This window comes from Pezoporus flaviventris, unplaced genomic scaffold, assembly GCF_033815535.1.
Source record: "Pezoporus flaviventris isolate CSIRO_AGI_PZ_B2104156 unplaced genomic scaffold, CSIRO_AGI_Pfla_v1 ptg000015l, whole genome shotgun sequence".
NCBI lineage: Eukaryota > Metazoa > Chordata > Aves > Psittaciformes > Psittacidae > Pezoporus > Pezoporus flaviventris.
Genome location: NW_026892563.1, coordinates 38,342,638 through 38,359,319, shown reverse-complemented (window position 1 = coordinate 38,359,319; position 16,682 = coordinate 38,342,638). Strand labels below are relative to the sequence as shown.

At 50.5% G+C, this 16,682-nt stretch overlaps 1 protein-coding gene across 6 annotated transcripts; it reads right to left on the bottom strand.

Annotated features, from left to right (window-relative positions):
* Positions 1-5,796: 5,796 nt before the first annotated feature.
* On the bottom strand, positions 5,797-13,149 carry LAG3 (lymphocyte activating 3). Of its 6 annotated transcripts, none has more exons than XM_061454136.1 (9): positions 10,857-13,149; positions 10,333-10,454; positions 9,980-10,151; positions 9,589-9,815; positions 9,080-9,337; positions 8,624-8,917; positions 7,981-8,271; positions 7,566-7,681; positions 5,797-6,285 (listed from the first exon to the last, which is right to left on the bottom strand). In XM_061454136.1, the coding sequence occupies exons 2-9, from the start codon at positions 10,385-10,387 to the stop codon at positions 6,175-6,177; spliced, it is 1,524 nt and encodes a 507-aa protein (XP_061310120.1). In that variant the 5' UTR covers positions 10,388-10,454; positions 10,857-13,149; the 3' UTR covers positions 5,797-6,174. The 6 variants fall into 6 exon arrangements, with proteins under 6 accessions (XP_061310120.1, XP_061310122.1, XP_061310123.1 ...); XM_061454138.1 differs by having other exon boundaries at positions 12,728-13,149; XM_061454139.1 differs by having other exon boundaries at positions 10,333-10,437; positions 12,807-13,149.
* Between the last annotated feature and the right edge of the window lie 3,533 nt (positions 13,150-16,682).

The following is a 16,682-nucleotide window of genomic DNA, read 5'->3' as shown; positions in this document are numbered from 1 at the left end:
GAAAATTGGTTATTGCTCAGTGGTATCAGAGAGAAGGAAGGGCAAGTGTTGAACACAGCATGAAAACCTCATCTTCAGCCACCTGGATGTCAGCGGCTTCAAAGGCTGGGAGCTTTCTCTTTGCAACAGAATAGCTGATGCCTGTAGAGCTTGTTGAGGGGCATTTCTGGTCCTCAACATGCAGAGCTAGAAACAGCCAGCCATCTGGTGACGGGACCTGGTGGTTTGCCCCAGCACAGCTATTTATGGACCTTGAAAAGGAGGAAAGGCTCCTAGGTTGTGCTTGGAGAAAATACCTTTCTGCAGGTGCTTGGAGTCTCTCTGCTGCTTAAATTGGGAAGGGAAGACTCTCTAAGCAGATATCATGAAGGTTCATTTGCTGATCACAGAGAAAAATGGGGAAATCTCCAGAGATGCTCTTCATGAGCAAGAGGTCCCCTGTGTTTTGCCAGGAGGTATGAAGTGTGATGGAGAAAGGATAGCCAGATGTGTCAGAGACTGCCTGGGGGCACTGGAGAGAGGGGTCGTCCAATAATCACGAACTGCAAAAGTGTGTCACCAAAAGTGACAGGGGCTAATGTGAGCCTTAAACAAAACCAAGCTGATGTTAAAGATGTGAGAGAAATGCAACAGGTAGGAGACACGCTGATGGAGGACTTTTTAAGGACCTGTATGAGATAGGTATTGCTTACTATCTTCTTATAGCTTTAAGGTAGGTTGAGATGAGATCTTGGGCTAGAAGCTCTTCCCTGTGAGGGTGCTGAGGTGCTGGCACAGGGTGCCCAGAGAAGCTGTGGCTGCCCCATCTCTGGCAGTGTTCAAGGCCAGGTTGGACAGGGCTTGGAGCAACCTGGTCTAGCGGAAGGTGTCCCCTGCCTGTGGCAAGGAGTTGGAACTGGATGGGCTTTAAGCTGCCTCCCAACCCAACCCAGGCTGTGATTCTATGATTATAAATTGCTTTGGCAAAAAGAAGGGGGAAGAGTTGGTGTCAGTATTTGTTATGATGCACAACTGGAGAGTTTTCATCCGTACAGAGGATCTGAACTATCATGCTGGAAGCAGCTTGAGGCTTGGAGCATTGATGTGGGGTGTGATTCAACAGCACACGCCATCAGGGTTTGCTTCTGCGTGGTAATTATAAGTATTTTCGCTTTTACTTCCTTAGGCTGAAAGCAAAGGGAAAAGAGGCCGCGGGCGCATCCGCCGGTCATTGGAGAGCTGAGTCACGGGGCTCGCAGCGCAGGAGGAGCAGATGATGGATGCTCCCGATAATGCAAGCGCGAGGGCGGGGGAATTCCTGTCCTTCATGGACACTAGATGGCGGCACAAACCTGGCCCAGGGAGACGAAGGCGCTGAGCGACGGTGAGGGGAGAGGGGCGAGGGCCGACCAGCCCCAGCCGTGCCCCACTGGGCTGCCCCCCGCCATCGCCCCGCAGCCCAGGTCGCCTCGCAACCCGCATCACCCGTTGGTGATGGGGACACAAGGCTTTGACAGCGGGCAAACGGGGCTTTGGGATGCGGGATACCAGGGGTTGGGGGGGGGGGGGGGGGGGGGGTCGTCCATCCGTCCTGCGCTCACCAGGGAGCAGGTTTCGAAAGGCTGAGAGCGTCTGACCGGTGGGTCCCCGATGAGCTCCTGCAGCTACTGCAGCTTGGTAGGGATCCGCTGGTGCCTCCTCCTCGACGTTCCAGGAAAACAGGGGGTGCTGACCTGGTGACCAGAGAGGAAGACACCCAGTGTTTGTAAACGAAGAGGAACCTCTATCAGAATGCAAATAAACAAGTCCTTCCAAAAGCTGCCCTTGTGCATTCACCTCCTACACACTGAGAGTGTCCTATGTCCTCTTCCTGCAAGACCCTCTGAAACCTATCCCTTCAGGTGGAATGACATCCGTGTCAGAGTACACAGCTTTTGGAGCCAGTTGCATTGAACTGGCAGTCCAGCAAGGTGGAAACCTAGGAGTAGGAGCTCTTGAACATGATGGAGCCAACAGCTATGTAATTACTGTCCCAGATGCCTTGAATCTCAGTGGGTGGCAAAAAATGTAGGTCCTAAACCAGGATTCCCATGAGGAGGCTGGTTTGAGGGAAACTTTGGAAGGCAAAAATGCAGGACCCCACATATTTTGGGTTTCTTCATTGCTGCATCGAAGTGTTGAGGAAATCCAAGTAGAACAGTAAGGCGTGGGAGGTTTCTTGGCAGAATTGGTTCTGATAATCTTCCTACCAGTTTGCCAGGCAGGTAAGAAATCAGAGTGCCTCCATGGCCTAGAGAATTCCAGATCTGGTTCCAATTTCTTATTATTTCTTAAAGGTTGTGCCCAACATGCCAACACCACAACAAATGAGTGGTTTCTAGTTGCTTCTCGTCAGATTACACTATTCGCTGGCACTTCCTTGGCCTCTCACTTGAAATCCCTCAGAAATCTTGGACGCAGAACAGCTGGACCTAGTTCTGATTATTTTCTTTCTGACAGTATTGGGGTTTTTTTTACAACAAGAGATTAATTTGGGATTAAAGATTAAAGCCTGTTCCTGAAGGATGCACCCCGTGGAAGGGACCCACACTGGAGCAGTTCATGAAGAACTGCAGCCCGTGGGAAAGACTCATGTAGGAGAAGTTAATGTAGAACTGTCTCCTGTGTGAGGGACCCCACGCTGGAGCAAGGGAAGGGTGTGAGGAGTCCTCCCTTGAGGAGTGAAAGGGGCAGAGACAACCTGTGGTGAACTGACCATAACCCCCATTCCCCATCCCTCCAAACTGCTGTGATGGAGTGAAGCTGAGCCTGGAAAGCAGGGAGGGATGGGGGGAAGTGTTTTAAGACTTGGTTTGATTTCTCATGATCCAACTCTGATTTTACTGGTAATAAATTACATATATTTTCTCCAAATGGAGTCTGGTTTGCCCATGATGGCACCTGGTGAGTGTCTCTCTCTGTCCCTATCTCAGCCCATGAGGCTTTCATTCTGTTTTCTCTCCCCTGTGCAGCTGAGGAGAGGAGTGATAGAGTGGCTTGTGGACACACATCCAGAATGCTGGACCATTGGCAATATTTATCTATGATTTTTGCACCTGCAGCTGTATCTTTGTGGAAAAGCATCCAGTCTCTTTCCTTCGCATGACATTTGCTTTATTTGCTCTTTATTTGCTGTTCCTACTTATTGACTGCACTTGGGACAGAATTCCAGATTTGTTTGCTTTATTGTGCAGACTCTTGCTCCTTCCACTTCAACTCTCCTGATTTCCCTCATGCCATCCTGATTCAGATTTCCTTGAGGTCTGTCATTCAAAGCAGCTCAATGGCCGTGCTTGTGGCTTTTGTTGGTGCCTGTATTTTGTCAGTGATGCTCATCTGCACAAAGTGCTCTGCTGGTTACAAAAGCAAGTCTCAACATCTGTGAAGCTTCAGATGTCATTCTCAGTACTTCAGACAGAGCTGGTGGAATTTGTATTTATACTCAACCATATCTGAGGCCTCGTGGCCTTTGTAGATGATAGTGCCACACAGATTATACACCTCAGACACCGTTGTTCTCTCTATTACAAAGACAGTATTTTCAGGAACTACTACTGGTATTATGATGATTGTGCCTCCTGCATACGCAGGTCTTGCAGCATAACCAAACATAACTGCAATGGGGCTCAAGAGAGTCTGAATTAAGGCATGAGTTTCTAGTGTTCAAGGAGGGAAGCAGCAAGAAGACCAAGTATGTAGACAACATGAAGCTGTTTGAATTTGTTAGAAGACGAGAAAATGTCAAGAGCTTTGGAGAAATGGAAGCAAGCTGTGCTCATCAGCAACAGGAAGGCAAATGGAATTCAGCATCACTGTTCCCAAAATCATGTAGCTGGAGGGAAAATGTGAACTGCATAAATATTTCTAGGCTTTGGCTTACTGTTACTGTACCAGATCAGGCAAGAGCCCCAGAGCAAAGGATCCAAAGAGAGTTGACCATGCATAGAGATAGGCCTGAGCAAACTGTAAGGGAGAAAGTCCCCAAAATCTGGGATTTGTACCTGAAAGGCAATGAGTCAGGAGAGGATGGGGAAGGTAGAAAAAATGGGTGTGATAAAAGGCAGTAGAATAGTGACTGGTTAAGGGATGACAGATTAGGAGTCCCTCTTCTTCCAGCCTTTGTGACAGGAGAAAGTAGATGATGAAAGCAGAAAGCTTTGAATTCAAAGCTGATAAAGAGGAACTGTTTTCACACAGTGAGTAAGCTGACCTGAGGACTGATTGCCAGAGGAAGTCAGAGACTACAAGAAAACACTGAAGTTTAAAGACAGACCAGGCACACATCTGAGCAATGAGAACATCCAGGCTGGTAACAGGCAATGCTAACACTATTACCTACAGGAGGAGAGAGAGCATCCCATTGTGTATGAGAAGAGAGAGCAAACCACTGTCAACAGGCACTGGGAGAACATGATGTGGTCCTGCTGAATATTGGATTGCTCCTTAGCCCTGCTGGGCTTAACCCACCTTTTCTCTACCTCCAAAGCATCTGGCAGAGAGAGGAGACTGAGCTACACAGATCACCCCAACCTGAAAACAGTTGCAGCGTTATCATTTGCCTGGTGCCATGCTGGACTGTCCTGCCTTGTGTTGGCTCTGTTTCAGTGGCTGTGTGGGACAGTTGAAGCAGACAAGTCTACCTCACACCTCTGCTGCGTTTCTCTAGGACTCAGTGGAGAAATGGGTATCATTTTCAGTAAAAGATGTGAATAGCTGGATAGCTAAATCACTGCAGAGTCCAGACATGCTCCACAGAGTGCGCTACTTGTGACTTTTTGGGTGCTGCTCCACTACTTGCAGTATGAGGATCCCTGAGCGCATTCAATACCTGTGTGCCTGAAGGACCTGAGTACCTGTCTCCCCCAGCTCTTTGGGGAGAAAGGTGAGAGCCACAGAGCAAGAAGGCCTCTTCATGTGCCTGCTGAAATAATGAAAAGCTGGCTTGGCAGTGAAGCCCTCTACTCAAGTCAAGTGAATCTTCCATCCTAAACACTGAGAGATCAGCTTTTGTACCACCACCTCCCTAAGCAGCCACAGCTTAAGGACCCATATGGAAGAAACTACTTGTGTCACTCTCTTTACTAGTGAGGCTTCCTCTGGGGTGGCATGCAGTGACTGCAGTCCTCCATGGCTGTTTGGAGAGGAGTTGAAGAACATTCTCTACCTACATGAAACCTAAACACATTGGGGGTCTTGAAAGATGGGGCCTGGTGGATTCATGCTTACTAAGTATATCCGTAGCAGGAGGAGAGTGACAGAGACCCATAACATCAACTGAAGATCTACCAGGAAAATGTGAGGGCTAAAGGAAGAAATGAATCAACAGTGACAGCCAGGCAGGAGAAAAACCAAAAGACTCTGAAACACAGCAAAGAGGAGCTTTAACTTGTGATTTCTTCTTCTCTAGTGGCATTCAATTTCCCCTTCCCTACTGTGAAAATGTCAGAAATGAACAGGCAACTTCAATAACACAGAGCTGAAAGAGATAGAGAAGGCAGGAAAGTCCTTAGAAGCTGCTTCCCACAGGGCATTGGTACACCCGGCACCAGCACCAGGCACAATCCTCCCCAGGCACACGCAGGGGACAGCAGGTGTTTTGGTCAGGCAGGTTTATTTTAGTTTCTAAAATGAGTTTCTAATAAAATAAAGCGTTCAAAATGTGCAACACGTGCCATTCTCTGTGGGGTCCCCTTTGCCCCTGAATGAGAGCTAGAGCAGGGCAGGGTGGGGAGAGGGAGAAGAAAGCAGGGGGGGGTGTGTGTGTGTGTGAGGTGTGTGTGTGTAGAAAGCACCATTGGGCTGCAAGGGAGCTGGGTTCCAGCTATCTCCTGGGTCCAAGTGTCCCACCACTAAAAGGCTGTGAGAGAGGCCATGAAGGAGGGGCAAAGGGTGGGAGAGGGAGGTGTCACTGGAGTAGGCAATAGCTACCGGCTCGAATACTCCCAATAGCTCCAAAGCATCTGTGCTGCTGCAGAGATGAGTCGTGTTTTGCCCTCATATGCAGCTTCCAGCCCTTTTGCAGGTACAGATCTCCCACAGCTTCCTGCTATCATCACGCCATCCCTAGACCCTCCTGAGAGGTCTGCATAGTGTCCATCTCTCTGCAGCATGGCACACAGAGTTTCATCCTCCCATGCAGACTGGTCCCTGCTGCCATCAGCACTCAGTTTGCTGGATGTTCTCTTTCTGGTTTTCCTCCACCTCCTTCTTCCTCGGCATAGCAATTGCAATCATCCCATCCAGCGCAGGGAAGGCAGGAGACCGTGCCTGAAAGGGAAGAAAAAGGCAATATCAAGCATGGAAGAGAGACTGAATGGCACAAGTCTGGGCTGCCATGGAAGATGTGGTCCTGCTGCTTGCAACCACGAGGCTCTTGTTCCCTCCTACAGTCAGGGAAGAGCCCCAGTCCCACTCTCTGAGACATGCAGTTTCTTCTGGGAAAGGCTGGTTCAACACTATCCTCTGTGGTGTCATAGGTATAAGGAATAACAAAGACAGGACATGCCCAAGAGAGAGCAAAAAATGCTGTGGGCAATGGTCAGGCCATTGCCAGGTTCTATGGGATGCCTGATTTTACAACACTTTTTTTCAGAGAGAATAATTAAAGGTATGAAGGTTCCTGCAAAATGAGGTGAAAACAAACGGAAGACAGACCCACTTTCACATCTTGCTTTAACAAGTAACTTCCTAGACAATGGAAAAGAGGTAGATCCCAGGGCCCCCGATAGCAGTAAAGTGTCTGGTGACACACAGGCAATCAATACAGCCCCTTCTGCACTGGAAGGGGATTTTCACTGTGGGCCCTTTCCAAGAAGCTAAGTAGAAGGCAACTACATCACAGCTACTCTGCAAAAGAGTCCTTGGTCAGTAAAGGGAAACCCTAAAGGAAGAATTTGATGTGTAAATGATTTTCAGGGAACACGTTCTTTTTCCAGTGACGTGCTGGGGAGGGATCAGTCCTGGTCTGGTCTCTGGGATCATAAAGGCAAGGCAGAGTTTTCAGGAGACAAGATACTGGAACAAGCTGATCAAATTAAGGCAGCAGACAGCCCAGGTGTGAGGTCTGAGCCAGCCACAACAGACCAGCATCGAGATCAGCATCAGGGGACCAGCAGGCATTTATACAGAACAGGAGACTGTTACATCAAAGTATCCAGATAAGGAATAAGAAAGGACACCTACAAAAGCCTGGAAATTAACCCTGCTCTATTACAGCATGGCTTGATCTCTGGGAGAATAAACAAGAGACTTTTCAAGGCTGGGCTGTGATTGTCCTCTAGGGGGGTTTAATCTTCCTCTGAAGTGTCTGACATCCCCCAGATGAATGCTATGGTTAGTCAGACCTACTGGTGCCCAGGATACAGCTTTTGCTTCATGTCCATGACATCTTCAGAGGCTGCCTGATTCCCATTCTTCCTCTGGCTGCTGTGCCCCTGAGACATTTTACTGCTGTCTCTAGGGCACCCAGGGTAAGGTCAAACAAGGATAAGGTCAAATAAGGGCTGATGTACAGGAAAGCTAACAGAAATGGGGTAATGGACACTTACCCTTTTTTGTAGGGCCAGAGCCATGACACAGACTATAAGCAGGAGGAAGAAGGTGAGTGTGAGCCCAAACGTAACCTGCCCACTGAAGATGGTGGGAGGGCTGGAGACCTGGGCACCTGTAAGGAACAACCACTGTTAGGAAGGAGGGGAAGGTTGATTTTGCACTGGGGCAAGGCTGGGTCTGCAGAAAGACAGGCAAACTGGAAGAGGCTGCAGGGTACTGGAAGCAGCAACAGGAGGAACTGGTGAGAGCTAAGACAAGACAACAGCAAGATGGGATCCAAGGAGCCAAAGAGGAGGAGAGTGGACAGCACAGGGTGAAGCTGGACAGGGTGAAGCCAAGACAGGAAGGGGCACTAGGGAATTAATAGGATGAGAAGACAGGATTTTGTTATGGATCCATGGGGAGCAGTACCTGTGATCTGCAGCCCATACTCCACTGCTCCCAGTCTGCCTTCTGGGCCATACACACTGCATTCCCATGTGCCCGTATCCTTTTGTGACACATGGGGTATTTCCAAGGTAGGGCCAATCTGGAATCTGTGGCCCCGCAGGTTATGGGAGGTGGCCCTGGCCAGCTTGCTGTTAGTAGGGGCTGAGTCAAGCTGCTTCCACTGGAAACGTTCATGTCCCTGAGGGTGTGTGAGGCTGCAGATGAGCAGCAAGTGACTCCCCTCAGAAACGGGTCCTTGAATGCTTGGAGTGACTGCAGGAGAGGAGAAAGCAATACCGTTAGGAAGGACTACAGGCAGGTAGTCCTTATCTACAGGCATCTCTTCCTTATCCCTCCTTCTTCTGTAACACACTTCCTTTTTTACCCCATCTAATTTATTTTGTCTTCCTCAGTCTTAAGAAGAATCAAGTTCCCCTGGAAAACCCCTGCTTTCATCAGAGTCCAGCGCAGTGCAATGCCCTGAACAGAGAACTTGTTTCCCAACCTGGGGTGGGAACTTACGAGCAGGAGCAACCCATGCTCACGCACTGACGTGCGAGGAGGTTTATCTGCAAGCAGCGTGGGACCCCTGAGGAGTTATGCACCTCCCTTTGTCTCCCCTCACCTGTAACCACTGCCAGGGTCACATCCCTGCTGATCATCCTGCTGCTGACAGAGACAGCACAGCGGTACTGTCCTGCATCACCCAGCCCCACCGCAGGGAGATGAAGGGGGAAGCTTCTGCTGCTCGAATTGTAGGAGATGCCCCGGTCTTGCAAGTGTCCTCCTGCAAGGCGGCTCCAGTGGGCTGTCACCACATTGATCCCAAAGGCACTGGGAAGGTAGCTCAAGGTGCACGGTAGATCAGCTGCAGAACCAGCTGCAGCATAGACCACAGGGTTGGCTGGGCCTTCAAAACCTGAGCCAGAGAGAGGACAAAGTGGGGTGGTAGCTGGAAAGAGCTCCAAAGGGAGGTGAGGACGGGGTGGGAGCTGGAAAGCTGAGGCCACTGGGTTTGGCCAGTCACATCAGACTGAGCAACCTGGGGATGCTGGAGCAGGAACACAGAGGCTGAGCTCACCTAGAATTTGCAGGTTGTACATGGCAGAAATGATCTCATTATCGGAGTATCTGAGCTGGCAGCGCCAGGAGCCCGCATCGCTCATGGTTGGCCGGAGGATGGAGAGAGCCCCATGCGAGGAGCAGAAGGTCCTGGAGGTGGGGACCAGGCGCCCATTGTGGAACCAGCATGTCTCCACGAGGCTCGCACGGTGGCTGGAGTTGCACTGCAACAGGAGCGGCTCATTTGCCACCACAGGGCTGGGTGGACTGAGGGTTACTGTAAGAAAAAACAAGTGGCAGAGGGGGAAGCTGAGGTCACATTAGGACTGCCCCTTGTGCCCTAGCTTTGTCCCTCAAGCAGCCCTTTCTCCAGAGCTGAAAGCAGACAGCAGGAAGCTGTGCTCTTCCAGGAGGCGGCTCCCTGTTCTCTACCCTGCTCTGGCAGACACGGCATCCCCTGCCCGTCCCACCCTTACAACCTCCCCACTCCTAAACCCAATGTTCCCCAGGTTTTCCATTTCCTCCTACCTGTGATGACCTCCAGCTCCACGTGGCAGCTCTGCGCCTTGGTGTTGCGCATCACCCACGCCTCGTAGAGCCCGGCATCCTCGCTCCGCACCGGGCTGATGCGCAGGGAGAAGTTGCCGTTGCGTAAGGCAGAGTCCTGGAGTGACACCCGGGGCCTCATGGGCAGCGCCGTCTTCCTGAGCCCCGAGTCCTCCACCTCCAGCACTACGTGTGGCTCCTGGTGGGTGCTGCTGGTGGGACGAGTGAGTGGCTCGTGCTGAAGGCACCAGTGAGATCAAGGAGGGGGGAGCAGGAAGGAAGGAATGTGGGGAAGGAGAACAGGGGCCAAAAGTCTCTCACACCCTCCCCAGTTCCCCCCCAAGGACACGGATCTGTCCTGGCCCTGGCGTACCTTCCCCCAAGCCGCTTCCAAAGCACAGATGTCTTGTCAGGCAGTTGCTTCCAGCTCTTCCCCATCTTTCTGTGGCTCAGGTAGCAAGGCAGCACGGCTGAACTCCCCGCTCTGGCCCATACTTTCTGCTTCCTGCTTCCCACCTCTGCTTCTCCTGGTAGGATGTGGCCAGCTGCAATGAGATGGAGGGCTCAGCAAAGGGTGGGACTCACGGAGCAGAGAGCAGTATCTGCCTATCTTCACTGGGGTTAGAAGGGCACTGCCTCCCTTCCAGACCTGTCAGAGACCAAGGAACAGCCAGATTCAGCTTACTGAACTACTCTGCCCTCCCTGATACATTCAGCCCCTCTCACCATTGAAAGCCAGCAGAGTGAAGGTGAGGAACAGCACTGGGAACACGGGCCTCATGGCGGCATCCAGCAGATGCGAGGGTCTTTGTCTTCCCACTCAGGTCTGTGCTTGGTCAGGTTGGAAGCTTTAAGAGCTCAGCAAAAATGAGGCACAAGCAAAGGAGATGATGAAGTGGGAGGATGAACAAAGGGGGGCAGCTGGATGTGCTTGCTCTTCTGCTGCCTCTCTCTTTCTGATCAAAGCATTCCCCTAGATGCCCTTATATTGCAGGTGGGCAGCTGATTTCCCCATATCACTAAGAAGATGCGTCATGGCCAAGAAACCAGTACAAAGTCTGAGGCACGTGAGGGCAGAGCTGAAGCCAGTGTAAGAGAGGGACCAGAGACACTGCTCTAAGCATCTTTGAGTGGAAATTCTTTGGGTCGCTGTTGTTTTTCTTACAGGTTTCGCTTCTACATAGACAGTGGAAAAAGTGTAGAAGACACTTCCCAGCAAGTGCCCTTCATGTTTTTCTTTCATCTCTTACCTTTTTTGGTTTGATCTTTCCGCCTCTTTCAGCTTTTCACTGATTGTTTCAGGGCTTTTGAGAACACGCTCATCTTTTTTCCTGCTCTTCTTTTATTTTTGTTGTGTTTGGGTTTTTTCCTCCCTCTCCCTCCATTTAATCCTTCAAATGTGCTAGTTTCACAAGCAGTATGAGGAAAGAGTCTGTGGTGACCTCCAACCAGAGCACATGTGACCCATCAATCCTGAGCCCAGCAGCAATATAGGACAAAGCTGAGAAGGTCTGAGGGGGCAGACAGGAGAAGCAGGAGAAGCAGCCGGCAGTGAGAAGAGGGGCTGCAGGCTGTAGCACTGCGAGAGGGGTGAGGAAGGGACCCTCCTAATCCAGCAGCGCTGGGGAAAACCCACCCAAGCTTGTGCTCTGAGGGTGCTCAGTCCAGCTCCCGTGCAGCTGATTGATAAGCTTTGCATAGGGCAATACATTTCCATCCATGTGCCTCAGCCTGGGGGCCCCTTTTGCCTCAGAGAACCCACCACTGTTGTGGCTCACACTTTCCAGCAACCCACTGACTCTGGCTCTTTCAGACTTAATCAGCCCTTCATGACGGGTGTCATACAACCAAGCCCCTTGGCAGCTCATGCCCTGAGGGTGGGCTGGGGGTGAGGGAAGGGACATGACTCAGAGCAGGCACTTCTTCACTGTGGAAGGATCCTTGCTCACTCTCTAGCTTTCCTCAGCTGGTGGTGAAGGTGGAGGATAAAAGAGCAAGTGGTACACCTCATTTCAGCAGCCCCTGTTGTGGTGACAGCTCTCATCTCTTTTATTACACTCAGCTCTTCAGCCCCCAGAAGAGTTGTATTGGTGCACAGGAACCTGGTGCAACCTTTTGTGCCTCTGTGTCCCCAGGGAACTGCTCTGAAGTGGTCTTTGTGCCCCTCTGTTACACAGCCCATGGCATTGTGTGAGAGAGGAAGAGAGAAGATGGGGGAGAACTTGTGACGGTTAACAGGAGGTGTTTTTTCCTCCTCTTCAAGAAAAACAGTTTGTGGTGGCCAGTCCAAGCAGAAAGCACCAACCTCTCTTTCCCCTGAATCAGCAGTGCGAGAGTGGTGTGAGTGTGGGTGAATGAAGACGAGAGAGAAGGGAGATGGAACCGTGGTGGGAAGGCACATACAGCTCCACCGCCCAGCATCATGAGCTCCCCCTCCCCTAGCTTCACTCAGGGGACACACTGAACTCACTACTCTCTCCCTCCATTCTGATCCAGTCTTCACTCTGAGCCTCAGCACCCTGACATTATTCCCTTCTAGTCCCCAAAACCACCCTTCACCTCATCCCTGTCTAGGAAGTGCTTTCTCCTAGGAACCAGTTAAGGACAGACACTTATTCCCATCTTACTGCTGCTTCCCAGGAGGCGGTCACAAAGGACAGATGGAGAGCCCAGAGAGGTGCCAGGAGCTGCCTGGCACTGGGGGGCACTTAGGCTGAGGGGTTATTATGCTGAGTGAGCGTGTTGTGAAATGCAGGGTTTGGAGGTACCATTTTACTCAGCACAGGCTATCTTTAGCAAAGACACCTGTGACGTTCGAACGACCCATTTGAAATGCTGACTCCCTCGAATGGCATTTTCGTCATCTCCCAGAACAGGACCCGCCACAGAAGTAACAGTGACCGGGGCAAGAGCAGCACCAGGGCATCTTCTCAGAACTGCCTGCCTGCGTCCCCCGGGCAGAGGGGCTGACAGGGACGTGTGGGACACCAGCAGAGCCATGGGCAAGGAGGGTCAGGCTATGACAGGAGCAGTGCAGGACAGGGATGAAGCAGCCCAGCTCACTAAATACTCCCTTGTCTGTGTTAGGCATTAGGTAGCTTCAGCCAGGTTCCAGACTTACCTGCAGCAGTCACCTCGCACACAACCTTCATACATTGTTTTTCTTGTCTGTCTTGACATGTCTTGGGTGTGCAAATTACACTTACCAAGAAAAGTAGGAATAGAAAGCACTATTCTGCAGAATCATTGAGTTAATCTTGCTGAAGGAATTTTCCGTTGTTTCCAGATTTCTGTGATACCATGTCTCTCTCTGAGTGATTCCACTTTCATATTTTAGTCCTTGCAGCAGTCTGAAGTTAGTCACAATCTTCTGCTTTATGCTGACATTTTGAGGTGCTCTATAATTGATTTGCAGACTTTAACTCGTGCTATGACTTGAAGGCTGGGCTATCAGACCATGCAGCTTGAGATCAGCTGGTCTGGGTGTTCCTGAGGTAGAGCACCCACCAAAAGGACCTCATGCAAAAGGTCCTGATTGCTGTTTGCCCAGAGCTAAAGCAAACACAACAGGCAAAAAGTAGTTACTTACTAATAAGAGATAACAAATAACTTTTGGCGAGGGACTGCAAACAGAAACCAGGGAGACAGAAGGGAAGGTCTGGCAGGGGACATGGTGTGAGCAAAAGCACCGGGCAGGTGCCTAGGGAGGCAGTGAGGTTCCCAGGGGTCAGGCTGGGATGAGCTGCGAGACTTTTGGCACTGACTGGGAAGCTCAGGGAGATCCAAGCTCAGAGAAAGAGGGGAAGGAGCAGAGCTGCCCTTCTCTGGGTGACTGGGACAGATACAGCGGTTCTCAAGTTAACACCTTGTGGCTGTGGAAGGGCCAAGCAGCAGAACCCTGAACCAGAAAGAGCTGATGCTCAAGACGTGGCAGGCTTTGTGTGAGAGGCACCGTGTGGAAAAGCACCCCTGAGGTAGAGGAATGAAAGCCAGTCTTCTCTCACAAAAGGCTGCGATGGTTTCTACCGAGGCACCAATCTGGGATCCATTCTGATTATGAAACTGCTCAGTTTTAAGCCCAGGGTGGGCACCAAACACGTTTCCTTTCTCACGGGAGGAAGTAGTTGCTCCAGACTTCTGTCCCTCTGCAGTACCTGGAAGCAGCACGCTATCTTCCCAGGGCCAGGGTACACCACACGTCAGAGTGGTCTTAGGAGAGGGACTCATTTATCTGAGGTGACAAATCCCAACAAGGGGTGAGGGGAAGAGGATCAGAAAACAGAAAGTTCACAACTTCCAGTAGATCTGGGCAAAACACAATGTGCCTCTGCAGAAGGGCTGGCAGGAGGAAGCGTGTCTGGCTGCCTGACACCTACTGGGAAGCTCTTTTGAATAGGTCTATTTTAGAGGATTTGCTGAATGGGAAGTGCCTGAGTCACCACAGGTCTGTGATGTGGAGCTGAGGAGAGGCTAGTGGTGGCCTGCTTCCCAGAACCCCATGGAAACATGGCTTTATGGAGTCTTTGGACAAATCTGCAGCCTGTTTGTTTCTTTTCAGCGTTAAAAGGTGAGTGACCTTTGGATGACAATCCTCAGCAGACAGCAGAATATCCCAGAGAAACCTGGATTAGAAAGTCAGGAACGACACTGGGGGATGCTCATTGAAGCTGGGGGCTGCATTGCAGCTAAAAAACCAAAACAAGCCAACGATTTAATCTACAGCACTGATGGGCATATTTGTCAGCTAAGCATCTTGTATCTGGCCAGCATTAGCTGCATAGAAGTGTGTTCTCTTTCACAGGGCCTCCAGATCCTTCCGGGGAGAAAGAAGGGATGCTCTTTAGATATCTACCTGCAGAGATGGTGATGGATATCGGTACCTTGGCCAATACCTACTCAGGCGAAGTCTTTGATGCCGCAGGATGTCTTTGATGTCACAGCCTCTGTGTTTTGCAACACAGAGGGTGAGGTGGATCAACTACCAAAGTCCATGCAAGCAAACCAGGTTACATTTTGACTTGTCATTGCAGCATTCATGCCATGCTTTTAATCCAATGGAAAAATATGTGATAGGCTCCCAGACATCCCAGGGCTGCAGTGAGTTTTCTCAAGAGCAAAGATGTACCCAGGAGCCCAACACATGCAAGGGATGGGAGAAGCATGCGAACTGTGAGGAGAAAGCTCTCAGTTCCAGTGACCTGACACAGAGCTGAAGGAGTTAGGCACTGATTCAATGTGTTGTGTGCTGCTGAGTGACTGGGGCAATAGCAGAGGGGTCCTATGAGATTCCCTTGACTCAGGTATGGGCTGAAAGAGGGTGAGGAGCACTCTGACAGGAGCTGAACTTTGGTCTGAGAGTGGGACTCCCAGAACATGGTTCTCCCAGGGGGAGCTGAAGAGAAAGGATCTGACCCTGCAGGGTCCTTTGGGCCCTGGAGGTCTGGAAGCTCCAGTGCCAGCTGCAGAGCTGGATGACAGCGCTGGACATCAGAGGCAGTGCAGAAAGCATGTAAGCACTGCTAGAAATGGCCAGCAAACAAGACCTCTGAAAGAGGCGTCAGCACCAAGGCTGGTGGTAAGAGTGATGTCAGGACAGGCTAGGAGAAGGATGCTGGACACCCAGAGAAACCAGGGAGCCTGGGTTACCCCAACAGATCACACACAAACTCCTAAAGAGTGGCTGCTTTCAGTTTCCAGTCTCTTGGCAGTCTTGCAGGGACACTGCAGAACTGTTTTCGCCTGGGGGAGCTCCAGAACAGATATGGGTTGTGTCTGCTGGTGTAAGACCTTCCAGCAGCTGATATGGGGGAATACTGATGGTCTCCTGGGTGCCAAAAGAGAGGCTGATCCACATACGCCAGGGTCAGATCCCCATTACTCCTGTTGCTGTCAACTGACAATACAGCAAGAATTCCCCCCCCCCCCCAAGCAATGTTGCCACAGAAGGATGTGTCTTCTGCTCAAGGGGCTCACATCTTCTCTGTGTCTCTCTATGTCTTATTCTTGGCAGCATCATGGGTCCCTCTGACATAGAAGAGGCACCTTAACTTGTTTCAGACGCTGGGGGATGAGCATCACACAGCAAACACAGAGGTCTGACTCTAAGCTTAGCTGCATGTGTCCTCAGGAACTGTGGAAAAGTAGATCTGTCCCACATGTTGTGTTTTCATGGTGCATGATGGCAGGAGAACATGAGACCATATCTTGTGGTACACTGGAGCTCTGGAAGCTACAGGCAATTACTTATTAGTAAAGAATATGTTACTTCTTTCCTTGTGAGAAAGCTAGAAATAATAAAGTAAAGTGTAACTGAAGGAACATATAATGCTATGAGAAGTCATTTGCAGAAGAATACAAACCCTGGGAAGGTTCCTGCAGATGATGGCACAGCAAGGAAGGGGATAGCAGTGCTCCAGAATACTCCTGAGAAGAATAGTCTCTGATTTGGTGATCCCCAACCACTTTGCTTTGAGCAAAAATCACTAGGGAGGGAGATGGTGCATTTTTAAACTGAAAGGGTTCACTGTGAATAGAAATGGATTTATTTCTCTATAGTTTAGTTTTCAGCTGGATCAATTCTCTGCTGCTCATCAGTGTTGACAAAAGAGAGGCAGCAGGAGAGACGAAAGGGAAGATGGGATTGCCCCTTTCTGCAATGCTATGCATTTATGCTGGATTAACATGACTGTGTGACAGGCTGCAATTCAGAGTGTAGTAGCAGCTGAGCTGGTTCTTTCCATTCCCTCCTCATTTGGCACCTCAAGGCAGGTAGCAGCCTGCATCATTTTGTAAGGTAGCTTCTTCTACTGGCCCACGAAGGAAAAATGCAGAGTCAAATAAACCCACTTGTTAGTCACAGCATCATTGGAAGATCCCTGGGAAGGCACCTGTGGGGTCTCTACCCCATTCCTCTGCTCCCAGCAGGGTGACCCAAACTAGACTGGGTTGCTCAGGGCCTGGCCAGTCCTGCACATCTCCAATTGTGGAGGCTCTCCAGCCTCTCTGAAAACCTGTTCCACTGCCTAGGCACCCTCACAGGAGAGGCTTTTCCCTGGGTCCCATAGGAAGTTGATTTG

Excerpts from the sequence above, each read along its gene's own strand:
- LAG3 (XM_061454136.1), bottom strand. The coding sequence starts at position 10,387 with ATGAGGCCCGTGTTCCCAGTGCTGTTCCTCACCTTCACTCTGCTGGCT. Across the intron at positions 9,816-9,979 it reads TGGAAGCGGCTTGGGGGAAG|CACCCACCAGGAGCCACACG; the intron begins GTACGCCAGGGC and ends TCCCACCAGCAG. Across the intron at positions 6,286-7,565 it reads CTCTGGCCCTACAAAAAAGG|GCACGGTCTCCTGCCTTCCC; the intron begins GTAAGTGTCCAT and ends CTTCCCTTTCAG.